Here is a 26117-nt window from a genome sequence, read left to right as displayed (position 1 = left end):
TATATCATAATTAGTATTTATAATTTATTTAATCTTACTTGTTTAAAACACTAAGCCCTAAAACACTACCCTCCTGGGTATTAAAACTGTCTGTACAGCTGTATACCTCTCCTAAACATTAGCTGAAGTAATGCACTCTATAGCCTAAAGACTGCTGAAACAGTTGAAATTTGAGCCATGGGTGGCCTTGCTGGCACCACCCGGTTTGGCAAAAGTTAATTTTTGAATTTGCTTTTTTTTAAAGAGCTGGGTGGACAATTGTTGGACATGACAGTAATTGCATCCAATCAGATGCAGTCACACTTCAGGTATTCTGACAGCTACCTGTATAAAATAGCCAGCAGGGTAACCTTCTTCATCCAAATCTATACATGTATCGCTAGTTTAAGTCAAATTTTCAGCAAAATACAACCTATTCTACATTGTTTTGCAACCTCCTCACATCTCTCAGGTTGAAGGTAATCTCCAAGTTGCTCCAGAAGCTGTCTGAGAAGGTTGGGTACATGTCTAGCACCTCCAACAGATCTTCTCTTTGAATCTTGTGAAGGTCACAATAAGTCAGAGCCCTCACATCAGCATTGGACTTTCCAGGACGTGCATATAAGCTGATTGGCTCTCCAAATATATCATTTTTTCCTGAAAAACAAGATAAAAGCACTGAAGATGAAAATATTTCCAGTTAAAGTGAAGTTCAGCTATAAGGAGACATGAGATTGTGTGAAATTATGTGTGGGGCTCATTTGGTTGGTCTGGGTTTTTTTTTTCAGTGGCCTTAAAATTAATTCTGCATGACTCTGATCTGTACTGCTCTACATTCCTCTATTGGCAGCATGAAAGCATTCTGAAGCTACACTATATTGTCAAAAGTATCAGGACGCCTGCCTTTACACCAGTGTTCCTCAACTCCAGTCCTCAAGGGGCCCCAACAGGTCTGGTTTTCAGGATTTCCCTCAGATAAAACAGTTGTGGTAATTACTAAGGTAGTGAAACTGATCAAATCACCTGTGCAAAATAAGAGAAATCCTGAAAACATGACCTGTTGGGGCGTCTTGAGGCCTGGAGTTGAGAAACACTGCTTTACACGCACATGAACTTTAATGGCATCCCAGTCTTAGTCCGTAGGGTTCAATATTGAGTTGGCCTACCCTTTGCAGCTATAACAGCTTCAACTCTTCTGGGAAGACTATCCACAAGGTTTAGGAGTGTGTCTATGGGAATGTTTGACCATTCTTCCAGAAGTGCATTTGTGAGGTCAGGGGCTGATGTTGGATGAGAAGGCCTGGCTCGCAATCTTTGCTCTAATTCATCCCAAAGGTGTTCTATCGGGTTGAGGTCAGGACTCTGTGCAGGCCAGTCCAGTTCCTTCACCCTAAACTCGCTCATCCATGTCTTTATGGACCTTGCTTTGTGCACTGTTATGCAGTCATGTAGGAACAGGGCCACCCCCAAATTATAAAAGTCCCTCTTGGCCAGCACATTAATTGATTATTAGTCTTTGAGAGATTACAAGAATTCAATAAAATGTTATATACCGCCATCCAAGCCACCAGGATAGTGAACAGAAGTGAAGGTAGGCATTTCACCAGTTCTCTTACTGATTTTTTTTTTTTTTTATTGAGTACTAAATGGAGGGTTTGCTCTTACCGTAAATGATCAAACCCACTGTTGTAGCAAGTAAAAAAACAAACCCAGAATCTCTTTATACATGCAGCCCTCTCAAATTCTGCAAATACTTCTAGGAGAGCAGTGAGCCAAAAACACGGGCAAGGAATGGGGTTGCAGCAACATCTCTTCAAACAGTGTTGCTATGATTGCAAGGAAGTGAACTATGTCCTTTTTAAAAAAAACAAAAACAAAATGTAAGTTTTTCTATAATAACGCAGAGTTTAAAGGAAAATCGCATGTCATCAATGTATCTGTCTAATTTGAGGGTAATATTGAGTATATGTATTAACGTGGGACTAAAGAAAATACCTTAACACTGATAAGATATATTCTCAATCATTCCTAGTATAAGTATAAGCAAAGGAGAAAAAAACCTAATTACCCAAAATAGCCACCACAATGTCATCCCTGAGAATTTCAATTGACCCGCGAGAGATGAAATAGAGAGTAGTCAGTACATCTCCATAGTGAACCAGTGTGTCCCCTGGTGGGGCATGTGTGGTCTTGAACTTCATGGCCAGGGCCCGCAAGCATCCTTTGGTGGCACCACGGAAGGCTTTGCAGTTTTGAAGCAGTGTGCGGTTGAGGTGCAGGCATATGTCTGCTTGGAGGCACTCTGGGAATCCTTTCAGCACCTGTAAAATTAGAGAAAAAGGGAATGAGAGAAAATGAGTTTGAATAAAACTATAAGATGTTTGAAAAGAAAGGTAAAGATATGAAGAAGGACAGTAGATACAGGATCTTGGATATATGAAGTTGATGAAATATGGTATGGTATTTGGCTGTAGAGTAGAAATGCAGATGATATGATTATATGGTATAGATTTTAACAGGCTTGTCCTACTTTGTCCTCAGGTGTCATGCTTATACTCCAATCTTGGGCTCGCTTTAGTTAATTTTTAAATAATTCAAGTTAATTATTAGATTTGAATAGGGACATGCTTGGACATGTTCTGTTGTATCATTTGAGAATGCAGGCAGGAAGTCCTCAGACATCCTCAGCTTCAGTTATGTGTTAGCAATTCCCCTGAAACATTTAGGCCAGAGGTGTTTGCATACACATAATCGCCATCACCCAATATTTTCACTGGTTTGAGTAACAATATTTAAGGGTACCTTAAAGTAAATAGACAAAACTTTTTGTTTGTTTTTCATTTCGGATACAGCAAGGGAGGGTTATAACTCCTGTTAGGTTTTCCCATTGCCGAGATTTGCCTACACTTCCTGTCCCATAGCCAAACAGGAAGTGAGAGGAAATCCTTGCAAATTAAGGGAATTCTTTGGGGACCCACTGGTCACCAGAACTAGTGTCTCCATTGGAAGATTTCCCCTCTATTACTTTTCTGAGGACAACCCAAAATTTGGGATTTTCTTTTACTTTCAATTATAATTGTAAACAGGACAAATAAAGAGTTTTGCCTTTAGTTATACTTTAAGGTTCACCTTCATTAAGTAATATTATATTATTTGCTACAAAACTATGGCTTGTATGCAGCCAACTTTCTCTAGTGAGTTGGATTACTCATTAGGGATTGGTTTAGCATTATCATATCTGCTTTCAAGTAATATAAAAACAAATAGCAAAATTGAGTGTGAGTGACTGATTTGGGCAGTCACTGAGGGTTTACTTTAAGGACACTAAGGGGGTTATTTACTAAAGGAAAATCCACATTGCACTGCAAGTGCACTTGAAAGTGCACTTGGAAGTAAAGTCGCTGTAGATCCGAGGGGGACATGCAAGGAGAATAAAAAACAGCATTTTAGCTTGCACATGATTGGATGATAAAATCAGCAGAGCTTCCACTCATTTCAGATCTATCCCTTAGATTTAGAGCAACTGCACTTCCAAGTGCACTTTCAATTCACTTTCAAGTGCACTTGCAGTGCAAAGTGGATTTGCCAAGCGTAGCTATGGACCAACTCTCCAGATCTAGAACCAATTTCATTAAAATATGCAAAGCTGGAGCTTTGCATACAGGGGTACATTTCTCACTATGAGTATCAGATGGTATACCGGGATGGTACTGTATACTCAACCTACATTTTGTTTCCCACCTTTGAGAAGCTCTTAGAGCTGTAAGGCTTTTCATCACTTGACCAACTGGTGGATAGGGGACATGTGTGGTGAATGCTTCATTCCCTTCTCTCCATAGCAAGAGAACACAGATATTTGTGTTTGTTAATAAACCTCTGTGCGTAATAACAAGGTTTTCCAATGGTCAGAGAAGCTTGTAAAACCCTACGCAGCCCATTGTCTCTGCTTTATTCTTTCTTACTACCCATAAATAGACTTTTTTGAGAAGTAATATGCAAAGTTGAAATTAGGAGATAAGAGTTGAGATTTGTCAAACTGGAGAAAGAAAAAATGAGTGAAACACATCTGATGAGGTGGAATATGAAGTAAAAAAAGAAAGTATTTAGGATTAGGATGTGATGGGATTGAAGTCAGGGTGAGGTATGCAAAGCTGAACAGCCTCTTTCACACGGGGCAGATCAGTCATGATCCGCCCCGTGAACACACGCTGGCTCAGCGGGGATCACTCCGCCGATCCCCGCTGAGCAGGAAGATGACAGGTGCATCGCTGCACGCTGTGCAGCGACGGACCTGTCAGAGCGCCGCTCTCCCCTATGGGGGGATCGGATGATGACGGTCCGTAGTGTCCGTCGTCATCCGATCCGATCCGAAAACGGAGGGAAAAGTAGGTTTTTCCTCCGTTACACTTTTCGGATCGGAGCGGGGTCGGATGTCAGCGGACATGTCACCGCTGACATCCGACGCTCCATAGGGATGACTGTATGTCCGTTTTTCATCCGAAAACGGATGGATGAAAAACGGACATACGGATCATCCGTGTGAAAGAGGCCTTAAGGTGGAATGTATGTTCTAACCTGAAGAGGGAGGATACAGGGTCTGATTTACCAGAGGCAAATAGGCTGTTTAATTTGCAAGGGAATTCTCACTCTGGAAAGGACTTTTCCCTTAACTTAGTGAATACGGTGAAATTTCATTTCACAAAACATACCCAAGCACATGCAAGGAAAATACAAAACCCGTATTTTTGCACATGACTGGATGACAGAAGTCATCAGAGTTTTACCTCATTCACTAGTGAAAATTCCCCGGCAAAATAAGCATCCTGTTTGCCTTTAGTTATTCAACCCCTCAGAATTAGTATACTGTATATGCTGCTGTTTATGATGAGAATGGGGTTACACGCATTGGGATGTGGAATCAGTGGTGTATGTATACAAAATAGACTACAGACTTGCAACAAGGAAAACAGAATGGAATGGTCTTGTTTAGGCTTGTCATTTGGAGTACAAAATGGATTTTACAAATGAGATGGGTCTATGTATCAATGCAAAGGAAGATGTGCATTGATCTAAAGTCACCAGCCATGCAAGATATAATTATGCAGCTGGTACATGCATTTTTTGATTGAATCACAGTGCAAATTATCACTCACATCCAGACCTCACATGACTATTTCTCTGCTGTAAAAACAGATAGTATTTATATGATACACTGTTATGTGGTCTGACAATCACTTCCTAAAATAAAACGTGCTATCTACACCGGAATCTCAAAATAGCATTTTTCTTTTGATGCGCTGTTCAAAGCAATAATTTGCATTTCCTAATGTGATTCCAAGGAGAATTCCTGAGCAGGGGAGGAAATGTCATGGCAGCACTTGGTGCATAGTGTTTGACCATGGAGGATCACTACACAGTGAGCCTTATTTATCAATGTGTCTCTAAAAAAAAACACCTGAATGGATCCAATCCCTTATCGGAAAGCCATCGCATTCAAATTATTATTTTCCATCAGAGGATTAAAATGAATAGATGACTGTTGTGCAAAACAGGAAGTACTTTTCTGATAAAAACTGATAAATGATTCCCACTGTCTTCTTCCCCATTCAGAGTACTTTATACCATAGCACAAGGATAAAAATATGCAAATGGAAGCTAAAAGGCATCTAACATGTTTTACGAATACTACAAATGAAGACCAAATCTATTTCAAGCTAGTACTTCAGTTTTGCATGCTTGCTGGCAAACTGACTCACATGCTGGCAACTGATATGTTTTTGGGGCTCCAATAGTAAGATCTGCTCACTGGAGCTATCAGTTGTCCTAAAATGTTGCGGCCATTACAAAGCCAGATGATACCGCCAGCATGAGCACTCCATGAGATGTCAATATTAAATAACTGTAGAACATGGGTTCTAGAGAGTGATAAGGCCTTTATGGGTTTGTGGAAAGAGAGCAGAGACACTAACTTTTCTTCAGGCAAATCTTTCTACTGATATCTTTCAAAGGTATGGTGGGTGATTTAGTCTGCCAGTGGAAAAAGTTTTAAGATTCACAGCAGTTCATAGCATATGCATGGTCAGAGTTCAACTGTAGACATGTGAGCATAGGTGGGAGAATTTTTAAAGTGTATGTAAAGCTAAAACATTTTTGGGGCTAGAGTGAGCAAGGGTTAGAACCTCTGTCAGGTTTTTATTTTTGTCTGTGTCCTGTCTTAGGACATTCATCCTCTTTGTTCTGGCCACTATTATTACCAGAAAGGGATCAGAAATCCAAACTCTTACTGCTGTCTCTCTCTCTCTCAATATATATATATCTATATATCTATAGATATATAGATATATATATATATATATATATATACACACACACACAGTATCTCATACAGTATCTCACAAAAGTGAGTACACCCCTCACATTTTTGTAAATATTTTAATATATATTTTCATGTGACAACACTCTGCTACAATGAAAAGTAGTGATTGTACAGCTTGTATAACAATGTAAATTTGCTGTCCCCGCAAAATAACTCAACACATAGCCCTTAATGTCTAAACCGCTGGCAACAAAAGTGAGTACACCCCTAAGTGAAAATGTCCAAATTGGGCCCAATTAGCCATTTTCCCTCTCCGGTGCCATGTGACTCGTTAGTGTTACAAGGTCTCAGGTGTGAATGGGGAGCAGGTGTGTTAAATTTGGTGTTATCGCTCTTACTCCCTCATACTGGTCACTGGAAATTCAACATGGTACCTCATGGCAAAGAACTCTCTGAGGATCTGAAAAAAAATAATTGTTGCTCTACATAAAGCCTAGGCTATAAGAAGATTGCCAAGACCCTGAAACTGAGCTGCAGCATGGTGTCCAAGACCATACAGCGATTTAACAGGACAGGCTCCACTCAAAACAGGCCTTGCCATGGTCGACCAAAGAAGTTGAGTGCACATGCTCAGTGTCATATCCAGAGGTTGTCTTTGGGAAATAGACGTATGAGTGCTGCCAGCATTGCTGCAGAGGTTGAATGGATGGGGGGTCAGCCTGTCAGTGCTCAGACCATACGCCGCACACTGCATCAAATTGGTCGGTGGCCAAGACCATACAGCGGTTTAACAGGACAGGTTCTACTCAGAACAGGCCTCGCCATGGTCAACCAAAGAAGTTGAGTGCATGTGCTCAGCGTCATATCCAGAGGTTGTCTTTGGGAAATAGACGTATGAGTGCTGCCAGCATTGCTGTAGAGGTTGAAGGGGTGGGGGGTCAGCCTGTCAGTGCTCAGACCATACGCTGCACACTTCATCAACCTCTTCTAAAGATGATGCACAAGAAAGCCCGAAAACAGTTTGCTGAAGACAAGCAGACTAAGGACGTGGATTACTGGAACCATGTCCTGTGGTCTGATGAGAGCAAGATAAACTTATTTGGTTCAGATGGTGTCAAGCATGTGTGGTGGCAACCAGGTGAGGAGTACAAAGACAAGTGTGTCTTGCCTACAGTCAAGCATGGTGGTGGGAGTGTCATGGTCTGGGGCTGCATGAGTGCTGCCGGCACTGGGGAGCTACAGTTCATTGAGGGAACCATGAATGCCAACATGTACTATGACATACTGAAGCAGAACATGATCCCCTCCCTTCAGAGACTGGGCCACAGGGCAGTATTCCAACATGATAACAACCACATACACACCTCCAAGACGACCACTGCCTTGCTAAAGAAGCTGAGAGTAAAGGTGATGGACTGGCCATGGCCAAGCATGTCTCCAGACCTAGTGGTGGAGGAGCGAATGGTCTCTAACATCCACCAGCTCTGTGATGTCATCATGGAGGAGTGGAAGAGGACTTCAGTGGCAACCTGTGAAGCTCTGGTGAACTCCATGTCCAAGAGGGTTAAGGCACTACTGGAAAATAAGGGTGGCCACACAAAATATAGACACTTCTGGCCCAATTCGGACTATTTTCACTTAGGGGTGTACTCACTTTTGTTGCCGTGGATTTTTTTCCGAAGGATGTTGGCTCAAACTTGTCTTGCATACACACGATCACACAAATGTTTTCAGAAATTCCGAACGTCAAAGACGCGGTGACGTACAAGATGTACGACGAGCTGAGAAAAATAAAGTTCAATAGCCAGTGCGGCTCTTCTGCTTGATTCCGAGCATATGTGGAATTTTGTGCGTCGGAATTGTGTACACACAACCAGAACTTGTTGTCGGAAAATTTGAGAACCAGCTCTCACACCTTTGTTGTCGGAAACTCCGACAGCAAATGTCCGATGGAGCATACACACGGTCGGATTTTCCGAAAACAAGCTCACATCAAACATTTGTTGTCGGAAATTCTGACCGTGTGTACGCGGCATTATACAAGCTGTACACTCACTACTTTTCATTGTAGCAAAGTGTAATTTCTTCAGTGTTGTCACATGAAAAAATATAATAAAATATTTACAAAAATGTGAGGGGTGTACTCACTTTTGTGAGATACTGTTTATATATATATATATATATATATATATATATATATATATATATATATATATATATATATATATATATATGACAGGTTTGAATAATTTCCTACTACCCTATTACACCATTTTCTATCCTTTATATAGGACTATTGCGTCATTCTTTCGAGAAGTAAATTGTCAAACATAGAAAAGCACAAGACATTAAATAAATTAAACATGATGTAAAATCAAACACATGAAAAGTAAAAAATAATACAAAATCAAACACAAACACAAATCAAACACAAAAAATGATTTCAGAAACACTAAGGTAAAACACGCAAGACAAACTCAAAAAGTAATTGCTGCAGACTTTAGGCAAAGGATATATATGCTCTGATGCTAAAAAGGCAAATAAATAGGAAACTAAAAACAATTTATTTGGTTAAAGTTTGTGTTTTTCAGACCTTGTTGGTATGTTGAATGCCAATCCAGACTGCAAGAGCACTGAATATTTCTGCAAGATTTATAAATGCTTCAAGTTACTAAACCCAGTGGCTGTAAATGAAAGGTGAAAAGTGAACTAAAGGCAAAACTTTTTTTTCATTTTGGATAGAGCAAAAGAGGGTTCTAACCCCTGTCAGATTTTATTTTGCCATCTGTGTTCCATTGGGGAGATTTCCCTTCACTTCATGTCCCAAATCCAAGCAGGAAGTGAGAAGAAATCCCTGCAAATTAAAGGAATTCCTTGGGGACCCCCAGGTCACCAGAATTACTGCCCCAATTGGAAAATTTCCCTCTATTACTTTTCTGGGGACATTCCAAAACTTGGGATTTTCTTTTACGATCGGTGATAATGGTAAACAGGACAAATAAAGAGGGCGAGTCTCCCTAATGGAGGCACAGACAGCAATAAAAACGGACAAGCATTCTAATCCCTCTGCACTCTATCCAAAACTAAAAAAAGGTTTTTCCTTTAGTTATACTTCAATGACTGAAATGTGTTGTTGTATGGGTATTGTCAGTGACTCCTTGCCTTGATACATAGACCTTTATTGGAAAAATCTTTCAAAGACTACTTACAACCACCCATAAATCTCAGTGTATAGATGTATATGGGATTGAAAACTGTATTGGTCATTTGTTCTTCGACAGGGCATCTATATATACACATACCTCATCAATAGTAGATTCAGTTTTCTTTTTTTCTTTATCTGCTAAAGCCAATCTTTGTCATGTTCTTTGATTTAGACCACAATGGCTTGAAAAAAAAAATCTATTTTCAAAAATGTTTGTAGGGCATTGAGGGGCTTATCTTACTGTTTGTGAACTGCAGCAATGTATAGCAGTCAATCAGATGTTAGTTCACTGTATTTGTCTCCGTTTGAGAGAAATTCTTATTGGTTGCTGCATTTTGCTCATGGTTATTATCATAGGTGTGCGCAGCCTATTGCATTAGGGTGTGCCCCCGAAAGCTCCATATTTACCTGCCTCTTCCCCGCTCTCCATCCTTTAACAATGAGGGGAAGGGGGAGCAAGAGAGCACATGGGGGATCAGGTCAACAGAAGGAAGAGAAACAGGGAAAGGAGGGGTAGCATATATTAGTACCAATCCCCCTATATTTTCTTCCTGTGGCAGCTGAATGTTATCAAAAGGGAGAGGAGGAAAAGCCTACTTTCAGCTGCTGCAGGAGGAAAATACAGATCAGTTCCACAAAATTCCACCCCCACCACCTCTCCTGTCCAGGTTCTGAGGGTCAGCAAAGAAGGATTGCGGTTTACCTATCAGCTGCCCACCACTAACAGGTTGCCAAACCCAGGATTAGGGTGTGCCCAGGCACACCTGGCACACCCCTTGCGCACGCCTATGGTTATTATACAGTACATTAATATGCCTTATCACAGTCAGTATTGGTTTCCATAATAAACTTTCAGTGGAAAATGGGTTATTAAAAAGGCACATTTCTTTTTCACTCAGACCTTTAATTTTCGCAACAATGTAACCGTATCCTTGCATTATCTAAGTGTATTTATGTATACTACCATTGCTCTATCACTTTATTAAACACTGTGTTTGCTGTCTTGTCAGGTCTTCAAAGTGTTACCTCTGGTAAACCCTTATAAGGTGTTTTTCATGATTACCGGTAATTATGTGAGCTGTGTCATTTTATATTATGTCATGTATGTCAGTGTGTATGTAGCCCTAGAGTTATGAATTATGTCTAGTTTGGACAGAATCTGACAGGTTGAATGACTTTGAATGTCTCATAAGGACATTGAAGGAGAGGTCTGTACTTCTAAATTCAGCGTTCCATCTCTTGGCTGTGAGGTCCTCCTGTTGACTGTTTCATGAATGCATCAGTAGGTTTGAGACTCTTCTTTTTTGAAAAGGTGGAGTGAGACTTCATGGCTAGGAGTCAAAGTTGGGATTTTCATAGGGAAAATTTCACCACTAAAGTCCCCTAAAATTTTAGTACACCCTTGGTTGATTCAACCCAACAGAATGTATATGTAAAATTGTATCAGTATTGGGTGGACTGTACCTTTAATACTATGACATGTCTGTGCACGGTAACCAACCAGAAATCTTATTTCATATTTGAAACTACTTTTAAAGCTGATGAAAGATGATTTCTCTTTGGTTTTCTGGAGTTCCTGCTTAGCTGCTTTTACAAAGAATCATCAAGGACAAGTGTAGTAACCTAAAGCAAGCGTTCATCTTTACAGCAAACCAATACTGAGTTGATTACTATGGGTTACCACACTATTAGCATCCTTGTTTCCTTATGCAGTGCCTGATTTACAAAAACTCCATCCAAAACATAATTATCATTTTGTGAGGTGTGTGGCAGAGTTCAATCCCCCTTTCGGTCCCAATCTCTGTTTAGAAAATACTAGATGGCGATCTCACCACTTTCCCAGCTTGGCTGTGACAAGCTGATCTTGGCTTTTGAATTAAGCTACTTGTATCACTGGCCTGTGTTTTCCATATGGAGAATAGACAAGAGAGCACAGTAATGCTGTATCATTCTGCTTTCTAGTGGATTCTTCAAAGGAATACATTGGAAATTACTCAGCTACGTCTGTCACATCCATGCTGGGTTCAGTGTTGTTCTTCCTGCCAGGAAACACAGAAAACAGTATAGACTTGCAGGGTCAAACCATGACACTCTCGACTGAACACAAAGAAAGACATTTGGCACTGAGTTGCTTTTCAAGTAAACATTTTCTTGTTAAAGGAGTCCAAATTTGAACCTTAGACAGTCAAGATGTGCTACAGTTAGTCAACCCGCTGAGTCACATGGAGCAGGGAGGAAGGTATATGCCCTTGCCTGGCAGATGATCTTGGCTTGCGTTCCAGCCGCAGGTTGCATTATAGCCTTTCAAAGGGAAGAGAAACCATGAGGCCCTGTGCTTGATGACCAGAGAGAGAGAGTACAACATCATCTCAACACAATCCTAGGCAAACTGTATGGATTCAATGAACACAGGAATCCTGTAAAGACAAGATCACAACACACGGGATCCCTATACACACGTTTACATACTACTCACTGGGAGGATAATATGTTGACCATGCACAGACTGGCTTTCAACACTCACAAACATTCATGCTTATTTATTTAGTCAGATCAAAGCCCATTGATGATATGCAAAGTGCAGTAGCTCATAGCAACCAGTCAGGTTTTACTCTAGTACAGTCTTTCTCAACAGGAATGCTGTTTGGGTTTATTAAGCTCCGTACACAAGCCCGTGTGTAAGGCAGCCAATCCAACAGAAGCCATCCATTTGGCCGACTTCTGTCGGACGAGCATGCTGGAAAACCAGCAGCTGGTCGGCTCCCGGTCAGCGCTTTCAGCCAATGGCTGAGAGCGCTGACCTGAGTATTCTGGTCGAGGGACCGTCCCCCTATCAGAACACAAAATAACAGCAAGCTATCAGAACACAAAAGAATGGAAAAAAAAATTGGTGTCTACCAGGCTTTAGGGATGCAAGGGATCACAGGTGACAATTTTTTTTGACTCTATGGACCAGCATTGCATCCACTGTCCCTGCTAATCAGCGCAGACTTTGGTGTAGGAGAAGGGTTTGGTTAGGTATAGCGAGCCCTGCTAGAAGGTGTATGTGGAAGGGATCATTGAGTGTCAGGGTGTGGTTAATGGAAGTTCATTGTGCATAGAAAGTGGGTATCTAGGGACTCACCGTGATTAGGAGGTGTGGCCAAAGGAAGCTAACAAGGTTAATACAAGCCATAGAGGATTCAATTTCTTTCCTTCCACCACGGGTAGAAGAAAAGAAAATAGCTTGATTTCCTGAAACGCTTGTATTCATAAGGCTATCATGAATGTTGTTTCCGGTTGAGGTGAGCTATAACGTCTATTCTAGATGGTATTTAGTGTCAGAACACCTCTCACACATGTGCCCAGGCTCCTCCTCTTTATGCTTCAGAGGTTGCAGACAGGTGGGAACGACCCTTCACATCTAGTGAACATGTCCCAAGGTCAGACGATTTTGGATTTGCATCCATTCATTGATACATTCAGTCACGTTGGTCAATATCTTCAAGGATGCCTGGGTTGCATTGCTAAATAAACCAGTGGATGACATCTCAAGACATATGCAGACTTTAATTCATTTCATGTTCTTGGCAGCTAAGATAGCTATCACTACAGCTTAGGAAAGCCCAATGGTTGACCTGGCTTTACTGAAGCACAAGTTAACCTGGATTATGCTTAATGAAAAGATTGTGAGTGTCCTAAGGGATAAACAAGTCTTTTTTTAATAAGATCTGGACTTATTTACAGGTGCCAGATGCCTGAAGGCATATTCCTGATTGAGTACTATTCCTAGATGGCCAAGCTCCTTCTCCTTCTTCCTTTTCTTTACTCTCCCCTTTTCTCTTATTTACTTATTTACCTTTCTTGTAGTTTTCTTTATTTATTTCAGTCCTGATATCAAACTATGGCTACCTGGTTTAGAATGAAAAGTACTCCAGTTTTGAAGTACTTGTGGGTGATATTCAAAGAGAGTGCCCACTGTACCTTGGGTCTAATTTAGTGAACAACCGTACTGTTCTAGATGGATGCATTCTGTTATCATTTGCTTGTTTGTTCCTATGCTATTAATATGTTTGTTTTTCCAACTGCTGGATACTCCCACTTACCTTAATCTGGGAAGCTATGTAAATGTCTCATATGCTGTGCCAGACTGTCTCTTAAATATTTTTTGGAAAATTAATAAAAAACTAAATTAAAACAGAAAATAGCTTGATTCCCTCATTAACACAGTCGGTGTTGAAGGGGGAATTCCTCCCACAGCTCTTATGTGTTTTGCCAGAGGGAGCCTTCTCGGGTGGCAGAACACAATCAATGATTACTGTTAGTGGCTATAGCTGCCGGCAGTAGTTGCATGTAAAAAAAATCAGACAGACTGTTTCTTTCTACTCCCTCCCTCTTCTTTCTCCTCTTCTACTTTTAATTCTCCCCCCCCCCCCGTCTTTTCTCTTCTCTTTACGGCTCTGCTTGCACTTTCTGTCAATTCTCTGAGCATATTTTCAACGCGGGGAATTTGTTTCTCCCCTACTGGATAGCCTATAATTTAACCCACAAATTGGGTTTTTTTTTGTTTTTTTTTTTGTCAATGTTTGTAACGTTGATGCAAATTCCTACTAGTGATCCTATGATTGTCAGTATGTTATTCCTGAAGCTCGTTGTCGTTATTTCCATGTTGACACTTTAAGCCGCCTGGGTAGCATTTCGCACTTATGTTTGCTCTTCGATATTTAAAAATATAATACAGTAAATATATAATTGAAGCATGAAACTGAATAAAAAATGCAGAAACACAACACAAAACACATGAAGAAGCACACGCACAGGTGTGAACCTCTCCTGAAAAGGGTGCCCTGGCTAAAAATAGGTTGAGAAACATGGCTCTAGTAAATACAAATCTCTGGTGGACAAAATCTGATTGATTAATGAGGCTGCTACACTGTGCACATTGCTTTTTTTTCTACAATAAATAAGCTAGATTTAATATCTTTAAAAAGATATTAAAAAAATTACACATTTCATTCACTATCAACCAAATGAAACGGTTCTTTAGGATACCAAAAATGATACATAGTTTTATTGTCTACGCAGGCAAAGAAAGTCAGTCTTGCACTAAATTACAGTTTCTACAGGGACAGAATGGCAGGACTCAAGCACACATTTTACATTGTAGCAGAAAAAAGAAGGGTATCTGTGCTGCCCAGTAAAAGCGCTCAACTAGTACAGGTTAGAAATTGTAAACATAAATCCTATTGGCTGGGCAGCACATACTTTTCTTTCTTCTGTAGCAGCATCAGGGTCACCCAAACTAGGTGTTCAGTTTAAAGTGACACTAAACAATTTCCTTATTCCCCAAGAATAATCTATACAAATTCACCCTGTAATCTATTTTTCATTAAAGTGTTTCTTACTGTGTTTTTCTGCCTCCTTGTAATGTCCACTGAGCTCCTGAACTCCTTTCCCACTCACTTCCGTTTCTTTGGAATGAGAAGATCACATACGTTGCAGTAACATGCTCTGCTCTATAAACACTACACATTACATAGTCTATAGTCTCTAGTTTAACTTGGGAGCAAGCAAGAAGGGGTGGCTACATTCTTACATACAGTGGAATGATGGAGAATGAGCGTAGCCACCCTTTAACAGGAAGTTGGATCACAGCAGCAAAAAAAGGAGTTTGAAGATTTGAAGGAGGCCGAGAGCAATAGAAGGGGCTTTTTGAGTTGAATTGTTTTTGGGTTCATTTTAACCAGAGATTAGTGTCACTTTAAAGTACACCTTCCATGAGAGAATAATGAAGGATGCCATTGTTGACCTCTAGATCTGAGGGTTTCCTGGCTGTCATGCTGATGCTTTGTCATCAGCCCTCTCAACGGTTGTCCCATATCACAAATTAAATCTACATATTCCGACACTTTCTTGACTTTAACGTGTAAGTTCATCTTTATAGAAAATCTGTATAAGGTGAACTTACACTGGACCCCCTCACCATCCCCCCCCCCCCGGTTCCACTATACAGGAGTCCCGCGATCACCCGCTGTGAGACATCGGGTTGCCGCTTCACCGGTCCTGGGATTTAAAATCCCCAAGGCTTAATCTCCTATCTGTACCTCTCAGCGTGTACGGATAGGAGGCATTCTAATTGGTTGGCGCCATCACATGGATGGCGCTAACCAATCAGAACCCGCCTAGCCCATCCTGTCTGCGCAGGAGAAGAGGAGAGGATTTCAAGTCCCTGGACCGGTAAAGCGACGTCCTGGTGTCTCACAGCGTGTGATCGCAGGTCTCCTGTATAGCGGGACGGGGGGGGGGGGGGGGGTTGGGAGGGGGTCCAGTGTAAGTTCACCATACAGATTTTCTGTAAAGGTGAACTTACCCTTTAATTAACGCCTGATTGTTCTTGGTCTGTAGATGAAAATTATTGAAGCCAGACACAGCCAAGCAATTAGCATATCCATAAGGAAGCCAGTAATCGCAGCTCACAAATTCCTCTCATGGTGCACATTAACAAGCTCCATAATTGACATATATTCTTACACAGAGGCACAATTACCACATGCACTATACATACATAAACATTATACATGGAAACACTAAGTTCATTTACAAAGCAATATCTTGTTAAATTTTATGTATAGACAACTCACATCCATACAAAATAGAATACTATTGGCTATATTTACGTGCCCCTAATTAATGCACATTCTCCACAAGCACTGTCCTCATGCAAATACAACAGCAACATAAACAACGGAACTAACATTTGGCACAAGCACGATATTTATTAGGGATATGCCATCTACAGTATCTACACACAGACAGGATTCCAAAGAATGTAATGATGCTTCTTGTAACTGTAGGAAGTCAAAAAGGTCACCTTCAGATTAACAGGTTTAAGCCCATAAGATACCTTCTCTCTGCTATGAGTTGTGAGTGCAGTTTTCCTCATCCCGGCTTCACAGGTCATGTGCAAAAATATGTTCAACTTGATTTGGGGGCCACAGTTTTAAAGCATCATTAAGAACAAATTGTATTGAAAATGTTCGTATTGACATTTGTGATTCAAGCAACATTGTAACACTTTTTTTAAAATTCTTTATTTAAAGAATATAACCCTTTCTATGAAAAATTACTATTAAGATGTTCCTGAGCCTCTAACTGCCAGCTATGCATGCAGACATTCGAATCTTGGCTCATGTGTGGTCAAACCTCCTCCTCTACTGCATGCACTAGCTAGACAGGTCTGAACCTGGAAGAAAAAGCTCACATTCTTGTGATGCATTAGATGTTTTTGCTGTTCTTTGCTATATAGACAATATAGGAGAGTCGTAGGTGTAAAACGTTGTCAGGATCTGGTTTGTATTTTAGCTGCTGTTTACTGCAAGTAAAAGGCTGGTCTAACATAGGGCTCGTGTAAACGGGAGTCATTTTTCTGTATTTGACATAAAGCACATATTAACCAAAAGTCAGCAGATTCCCATTAGCTTCAATTGTGTAATGTAGATAACATTTCTGAAGCCACATTTGACCTGCTTTGCTTTTCTTTGGAGCAACAGGTCCTATTGAGATGCATTTGCACTGCAGGAAAAAGCAGTTCAGAAGTAGTGATTTGCTGTGTTTTGCATTCAAACACATAGATCTGAGCAGCAGTGTGTGATTTTTAAGGCCTAACAAAACAAAGTGAACGAATAAATAGATAGATAGATAGATAGATAGATAGATAGATAGACAGCAAAAATCCTGTTCTTTTTATTCTTTTTAGTTTTAATGTCTGAGATTTGAAGTTTAGAGAGAGAAAATCTGAAGACAAACAGCTTCGTCTTTTATTTTTATTTTTTTTTAGGAAAACCCATAGCGCTTTTTGAATTTTGTCTTATGATAGCAAATTAAATTAATTCTTTATTTTTAGAAACAAAGCCTTAATATGAAGACTAGTAATAATAATAAAAAAAAATCAGAAACAGTTTAAAAATGTATGAAAGAAACTTCAAGCAATTAACCTGTCTTACATGAAATGTCAGCACTGTTGCCCAGGCATGCTCACCCCCTTTTCCCCTGTTCAATGAAAGACACCTTATTTGCTAAATAAAGAGGAAGTAAACCCTGATGGGTGTTACTTCCTCTTTGTTTCCCTACAAAGGCATTGCATTGCATTGTAGCCCATTAGGTGACACTTACCTGCAGGAGAAGCCCGCGATGTCCCCGTCTTCCTCGCTAGTAGCGAGGTCCATTCTTCACCCCTCTTCCTTCCGGGGCCACAAACTCCGGCTCTGTGACTGACCGGAGTCGCGTGGAGCCGCCTTTAACGGCATGACCCGAGCTAGAAACGGCACAGCGTGCCCTTTCTAACTCCGGCGCATGTGCAGAAGAAATGGCCCTAGGGCGATTTGCAAATATCTCCTAGACCGTGCAGGTCTAAGAGATTTTTCAAGCACCTACAGGTAAGTCTAGATTAAAGGGTTTACAACCACTTTAAGTGCTCCTATAAGGCTGGCCATACGTGGTCGAATTTCAAAATTTTAATTTTGAAAATCAGAAAATTTGTGCGTTTTGTGATCCGATGGTGCCACCATTGGTTTCGGAATTTGGCCAACCAAGCCTTCAATTTCACCTCATGTTGCTACAGAAAAGAATTTTCGTGCGTGGAAATCTTCTTTTCTTTCTGGGAATTTTCTTTTCTTGCACATGCGCATTTCTTTTTCCATTACATTTCTCGCACGATTCTCCCATCATTGATTAGAAAATGGTTAGTTTTTGAAAAAATTCCCAAAATATCCGATTACTCAAATTTGATTGCCGCACGAAAATCGGCTGTTGCTGCAGCCCACTAATGGTGCGAGATACGAACGAAAATTCTTAGATAAGATTTTCTAAAGAAAATTCTTTCAAAATTCGACCCATGTATGGCCTGCCTTAGACAGGAGAATGGTTGTCAAGGATTAGTTACAGGGATGGGTCTTCTGGGATGTTGATCACTTAGTAAGAAGAAGAAACCAGGATTGAACAGACACAGAGAAAAGGCTTTTCTGGCTAGGATGGAAATTTGAAGTGCCTTTTCTTATGCAGGTTTTTTACTTTTGAAAGCCTAAAGCGGAACTCTGGGAAAGAAAAAATTGTGCCCAGCATAAGTCAAATAAGTTATCTCTGATGATAATTATCATAGGTATGGATCACTGCTGTTTACTAATAAAATCCTAGCTTCGTTGAGGGTGGATATTATGGATATCACTTTTCCTCTAGCGTTGCGGCTAACAGCACCAGTTCTCATACAGGGTGTCAATCTTGTCATTCACCTCCTTTTCTTCCACTGCTGCCCACGCACAGAATGCCTTGTTTTCTATTAACAGAATACAAGGTGTTCTGTGAATGAACAAGGAAGATCCTGTTGTTTACTCCCCACTCCTCTCCCCTTGTCTGTTCACAGAACACCTTGTAATCTGTGGCTAAAATACAAGGCGTTCTGTGAATGGACAGCAGTAGAGCAAAAGGAGGACGAACAACAGGATCAATTTCCTTTATGAGAACTAGAGCTCTCAGCACCAAAAGAAGAGCTCTGTCTGTAGTATTTGGCACCGATGAAGCTATTTTTACAGTAAACAGCAGCAATCCAGACCTAAGATAATTGTCATAAGTGGTAACTTATGCTTTGTACAAAAGAAAGAAAATCTGCTTTAAAGTGGTGTTCCACCGAAAAAAATTTGGAATTTTTTTTTTTTTTACTCACCACTAAATGGCTGTTGCTAGGGGGTCCCTCGTAGTCTGCCTCTTTCAGTGCCTGGGCTGGTGACATCACTTCCCCTCGGCGCAGGAAGAGCTCAACTCTGCTCCCCCCTCTTGTCAATCATCTGGGACACATTACAGGTCCCAGATGACTGAGCGGACCAATCACGGAGAGCGGCGCCACTCGCACATGCACAGTGGGTGCCCGGCTGTGAAGCCACAGCCGAGCGCCCACAGTTGCAATGCCGGCGCCGCCAAACGGAGGGGGAGACGAGCGGGACTTCTATCCCCCGCATCGCTGGACCCAGGGACAGGTAAGTGTCCGATTATTAAAAGTCAGCAGCTGCAGTATTTGTAGCTGCTGACTTTTAATTAAAAAAAAAATGTGAACTCCTCTTTAAAACATCTGACACGTTCACTTTACATACCGTATAAGTATACTTTAATAATACTACACACACTTTTGGCAGTTGATGAGTTTTTTTTTCTTTTGGTGTTATTAGTCATTATTGTGTAATTATCATGCTGATCGACCATTATCTAAAAAGTGTTAGCTGAACACCTGTCTGGCTGTGACTTATGGATAATTAGTGGTGATAAATCCCTGCCTCGCCTATTGATCTCTCCCTGTGCGCTGTGATTATTAGTTTTTAATTGGTATGGATTAGTTTCTCATCGATAAAATCTGCTTAGTTCGGGATCAAACGTTTTACATTTGGGGACATGGATCAGTTAAGACCCAATCCAGCTTACATTGTGAGAAATATTTGGAAAGGAACTCTCACTGAAGAGTTCCAGCAGTTCTCACATATTCATGTTAACCCTTTATTTGGGAAAGCATTGAGAATATTTCTTTAATAATCTAAATAAAAAAAAAAAATCCTTGTATATGTCCTCCTGTAACTTTGACAATTTTCTATGTGTATTCATCCAGTTATACCTTCACTATACCAGTTGCGTACATTTTAATTTAGGCTCTGAAAAAAAATCTGCGAATTATTCAGCAACAAAAAAGTACCGTAATATATGCTTTCTTAATACAATGCTGACTGTTTGCCAGCCACCTGCTGAGGTTGCCAGAGGAAATGCACAAGCCAACGTGTTACACTTGTCGAAGGAAAGCTGAATAATTACACCAATAATGAATTCTGGGCACATTTTATCTACTGCATTATTTTGTGTTGGCATGACTGCCTTCCAGACATTCTATAAACAAGAGGATTATGTACTGCACTATGGAACTCGCCGAGCCAGAGAAATATAACAAGTTATATATTTCACTGGGGTTTTCTCAGTCACATTAAGAGTCCTTTGTTTTAACAGAAGTAATAGCTAGAATAATAATCAACTGCCCTAGGAAACTGGAATGTCATTTATCTTGCAATTCTGCTATAGCAACAGATTATGGAAGGCTAAAATAACTGGTTAGCAAAGGGTTCTCCTCAAAGTGAACCTGTGCATTACATTACAGCAGGAATCCCGGGTTAGGGGATGGCGATATTCACTGAGTTTGTCTTCAGCCCCCTTCACACCACAACCCCCCTTTACAGCACAGTGCCCCCTTTAAATCAATGTCCACAGTCCCCCTTTATATCATAGTTCCCCTTTTAAAGCAGTCCCACAGTGTCCTCAATTCCCCTTCACATCACAGCCCTCCTTACATTACAGTGTCCCTTTACAGTGCAGTCCCTATACATTAATGTAACTGGGACTGCTCTTTAATGGGGGGCATTGTATTGTAAAGGGGGACTGCAATGTAAAGAGGCACTGTGATATTAAGTGGGCTGCACTGCAAAGGGGGACTGTGATGTAATGGGGACTGCAATGTAAAGAGGCACTGTGATATAAAGGGGACTGCACAGTAAAGGGGCACTGTAATGATTACAGTGCAGTCCACTTTATATCACAGTGCCCCTGCAGTCTGCCTCCCCTCCTTTCCTCTCTAGCATCACACATAACATTTCCCCATTCCAGGCTCTGCATCTCGGGCATAGGACTCCTACCTATTATCAGTCAGTGTGTCCTCTCCTGGCTCCTCTGGAGCTCTCCATTCCAATCCGCAGCTCCTCCCGCTCCCTGCCCTGCTGATAGGATGACATTGTCGGCCAGGCGGAGGAGCCGGGAGAGGACACACAGGCATGGCCACACAGCAGGAGGTGAGCGACAGCAGCAGTCTGCGATAGCCCGGTGCGGACCACAGTAGCCACTCACCTCCTAGCAGCCTCAGACATCAACGGTCCGCGGCCCAGGGGTTGGGGACCCCTGAGTTAGAGCTTATACAGGACATAGGATTAGATCAATCAGCAAACACCAGTGAGTCGCAAACTTCTCTATAACCCAAATTACAGGGTATTTTCTTCATTCCTAGCAGCTGAACAGAAGAAAAGGAAAAGTAAGTATGTGTTGTTACTGGACTGGTTATGAAAGTGTATGTAAACCCTAACAATGAGCTTCCTAAATTTGGTGTGTTACATATACCATTGAAGTTTTGTATTATATCTATTTGATAAGTTGAAAAAAAAATACCTGTTGATCTTCCGAGAAATCTTGGAGCTGATAACTGTGCTCTCTGTCTGCGCTGCCCTCTTTTCGTGTCCCAGGTGTCTCTGAGGACTTACAGAACCACACTCCTCTATATTAAAGACAATAGGAGGTATTTTGGGTTCCGTAGACCCATTTTGTTTCTGTTGTCCTGATAGAAAAGGGTGAGTTAGTGTTGTTATCCTAGGACTGGAAGTGTGTTACTGGTAGGACCACCAGGTAAAATGAAAGAACAAAAGCCTGAAAAAAGAAAACTAATACAGCCACCACATCTAAGGACTGGTAAGCTGCAGTATATTACATTTTTGGTTTTGGCTTTTGATACGCTTCAAAGCTGGATGGGCAAATCACAGATTTGCTTTGTTGCATAGAATGTTTTCTTTTTGTGGCAAAGATTCTAATATCCTAAACTTATAAGAGATCATAATCGATAGTGTTGTATAGAAAACAGACCAGCTCCAGGTATTAGAGTAAGAAATTCCAATCTGTTTGTCATAAACAAAAGTCATAACAAGGGATATAAGCAGATTGCCATTGCTTATTTCTAGTTTCAATGTTTTTGGCGTCACTAACACAACAAGTTTAAAATGTACAAGGCCCCTTTCACATGAAGAGTCTGATCAGGTCCATCTGTCAGTTTTTCAGCTGGACCTGATCAGACCCTCCATTCACTCCTATGTACCAGTAGGTGTAAATGGACATAAGTCCACCTACATCCAATCCGATCTGATCCACTAAAGAAACAGAAGGGAACGGATCTGTCCCCTCTCATCTAGGTGGATCAGATCGGAGGGCAGTCGGTGTAAACAGACAATGGAGTCAGTTTACATCTGCCAGCAGTGGCGGCCCATCCATTAGGGGCGCAGCCCCCCTGATCTACATGCAGGGTGCTGGACCATGGATTCCAATGGGGGGGTGTTTTTTTTTAAGTACGTGATTAGAGCCAGAGGCTCTAATAGGCTTCAAAAATGGGTGGGCTCTGGAAAACAATCCCACACCATAATCCCCCTCCTCCAAATGATTTGGACCAGTGCACAAATCAAGGTCCATAGAGACATGGATGAGTGTGTTTGGGGTGGATGAACTTGACTGGCCCGCACAGAGTCCTGACCTCAACCCGATAGAACACCTTTGGGAGTAATTAGAGCAGAGACTGTGAGCCAGGCCTTCTCGTCCACATCAGTGCCTGACCTCACAAATGGGCTTCTGGAAGAATGGTCAAACATTCCCATAGACACACTCCTAAACCTTGTGGACAGCCTTCTCAGAAGAGTTGAAGCTGTTATAGCTATAAAGGGTGGGCCAACTCAATATTGAACCCTATGGACTAAGACTGGGATGTTATTAAAGTTCATTTGTGTGTAAAGGCAGGCGTCCCAATACTTTTGGTAATATAGTGTATGTATTTTTCGTACTATGTTACTGTACGTGCCGAGCCGGGGAATGCCCAGAGACTCTGTTTTGTGAACCTACTCTTTATTTTCTGCAACATCAATAAAAAAAAAAAAAAAAAAAAAAGAATACACTTATGTGTGGCTGCAGCTGATTGCATGGATCGACAGAAGTTGATTATTAGATTGACTTCTGTCAAGCAGGCACAGCCATGTGTGGATCAAAATTTGCTTGTCCCTGCTGAACTGCTGCATTTTGGTCTATCTATGGCCAGCTTAACTTCCTGTGAGCTGACTACACAATGCCCCTTCAGTGTGGGCTGTCTATAATATGTTGCAGTCAGATTCAGCAGGGTCTTTTAGAGCTTCTGAATGTAACCCCCTGATTCCCCTGATTGCATAAAAGTTGGGACACTGTGTAAAATCTACATAAAAACAGAATGCGATGATATGAAATGTATCGTTTTAAAAAAAAATAAGGTAATTTTGAAATTGATGGCAGCATCTCATCTCAAAAAAAGTTGGTACACAGGGCAACAAAAAGCTGTTAAAGTAAGTGGCAACAGGTCAGTAACATGAATGGTTATATAAAGAGCATCTTAGAGAGTCAGAGTGTTTTAGAAGAAAAGATGGGCAGAGGTTCACCAACAATTGAACAATTTCAGAATAATGTTTCTCAACACTGTCTGTGAACACAGTTTGCCGTGCCATCCAAAAATGCAAAGTAAAGCTCTATCATGCAAAGAAGAAGCTATATCTGAACATGATCCAGACATGGCACCATCTTCTCTGGGCCAAAGTTTATTTAAAATGGTCTGTTGCAAAAGTGTAAAATTGTTCTGTGGTCAGACAAATCAAAATTGACAATCTTTTTTGCAACCATGGGTGCCACGTCCTCTGGACTTTAGAGGACGAGGGGCCTTTCTGGCTTGTTCCCGGTGCTCAGTTCAAAAACCTATTTCTCTGATGAGGGTGGATTAGTACATACGGAATGGGCAGCTTGCTCATCTGGAAAGGAACCATCAATGCTGAAAGATATATCCAGGTTTTAGAGCAGCATATACTCCCATCCAGAAGATGTCTTTTTCAGGGAAGGCCTTGCATATTTCAGCAAGACAACCCTAAACCGCATTCTGCATCTGTGACAACAGCTTAGCTTTGTAGTAGAAGAGTCGGGTGCTTAACTGCAGTCCAGACCTTTCGCCAAATGAAAAATATTTGGCACAGCTTGAAACTAAAAATACAACAAAGAAGACCCAGGACTGTTCAGCAGTTAGAATCCTATATCAGGCAAGAATGGGACAACATTCCTCTCCCAAAACTGCAGCAACTGCTCTCCTCAGTTAGCAAATGTTTACAGAGTGTTGTTAAAAGAAGAGGGCATCGGGTAATAAATATTTAGGCATCCAAGTCCTGACTTCTTTATCCACTCTCACAGATCTCAGGACTCTGCCCCAGGTCTCTTTATACTTCCATGGAGCTTCACTGATCAGAAGCTTAGACTGGTACCAAGACAAATTTACTAAACTATGGGCCTCCTTAGAAAATTACATGGTCCCTTCACATCTTACCTCCCTACCATAGACAGATCCTACTTATAAGCCTTCAAAAGACCACCTACCCTTACTTACATCTGCTACCCCACATAGTTAGAATACCTTGACCCTGTTTTTTGGTAGCACTTCCTTCCCCGACACTTAACCAATCTCAGTTCATCTTTTGGCAGAAGTGTGCCAACCCTCTATTGTATCATACCCTACGTAGGGGAAAGCTAGTTCCCCTTTCTCAAATACTCTGAACTTGCTCTAACCCTGCAAGAGCCTGGATTGAGTATACTCAACTTAAACACTACCTATGGGCTCTGTCCTCCTTGGACTCTTTGACTTGACCTCGCATGGATTTTGAGTGGTTGCTTTCCAAGTCCACCAGACCTGAACATCTGCTCTCTCTGGTCAACCAAATTTTGTTAAAAGAATCCCATCCAAATCTTTCCCTCTTTATATTGAAATGGGAACAGGAATTAGAAAAGACATCTGATGCTATGGATTGGTAAAAGGGTACTGACACTCGCTTATAAAAGTATATCTCATCACATGCTACAGATTATTGTCCAGATGGTACCACTGCCCCACAATCCTATATGAAATAGACCCATCCATTCCTGGTACATGCTGGAGGTGTTACAGACCCCTGGCACTTTGACCCATATTTCGGGCACCTGCCCTCGGATCATTCCCTTCTGGGATAAGATGCTACAACTGTACAATAAACTTGTAGGTGATAAATTTCCAAATATACCACAAATCACAGTGTTATGTATGCTACCAGGCTCCTATAAACACATCAAAAAGAGTCTAATCAGGCACATTTGATATGTTTTCTATTTTCAAATGTAAATAAAATATGGGTTTTTGGGAGTTGCAAATCATTGCATTTGTTTTTTATGTAGATTTTACACAGCGTCCTAATTTTCTTGGAATTGGGGCTCTAGTACACAATGTCACAATTTATAATTCATAGCAGATAATTGAATTTCAGCAATTTTATTAATTAAAATGAATGAAATATGATTTGAGTTGGGTGATGTGGCTTATACACCTTGCCTTTCATCTTTTTATAGTACATAATGAGAGATATATGTAGGCTGCTATTGTTGGTCTCTATCCTAAAATGATTGTTACCTGGCTGTCTCTGCCTTCAGTACTTTCTGATTCACTGACCCAGAAAAAAGCATGAACTCAGAAGTCAGAGTACGCAGAAAAAAAGTCATAGAAAAGTTTGTAACCTCAATGATTGTTTCAGGTCAGTGAGCCAAAGCACTAAAGCAAAATCATTACTGAATCAAACTTTTATTCTCAGGACTGTGGTAGAAGCATACATATTTCTCTCATGACAAGTTATTTTTAATAGCAGTGAATGGTGAGCAGTAACCTCCAGCAACCCATCAAATATACAGTAAAGCTTTCTCGTTTAGTGTGGTACAGAACTATTG

General features: G+C 40.9%; 1 protein-coding gene across 2 annotated transcripts in view; it reads right to left on the bottom strand.

Annotated features, from left to right (window-relative positions):
• KCNH6 (potassium voltage-gated channel subfamily H member 6) overlaps positions 1-26117 on the bottom strand; it is a 397827-nt gene that overhangs the window by 25695 nt on the left and 346015 nt on the right. For both annotated transcript variants that reach the window (XM_073607681.1, XM_073607682.1), the window contains 2 exons: positions 2048-2300; positions 443-636 (listed from right to left, as the gene is read on the bottom strand). In XM_073607681.1, coding sequence (XP_073463782.1) covers positions 443-636; positions 2048-2300 — 447 coding nt within the window. The remainder of the gene's footprint in view (positions 1-442; positions 637-2047; positions 2301-26117) is intronic.

The sequence above is a fragment of the Aquarana catesbeiana genome, linkage group LG12 (genome assembly GCF_042186555.1).
Source record: "Aquarana catesbeiana isolate 2022-GZ linkage group LG12, ASM4218655v1, whole genome shotgun sequence".
NCBI classification, from domain to species: Eukaryota; Metazoa; Chordata; class Amphibia; order Anura; family Ranidae; genus Aquarana; species Aquarana catesbeiana.
The sequence above is the reverse complement of the archived record's forward strand: the minus strand, read 5'-3'. Positions and strand labels throughout refer to the sequence as shown.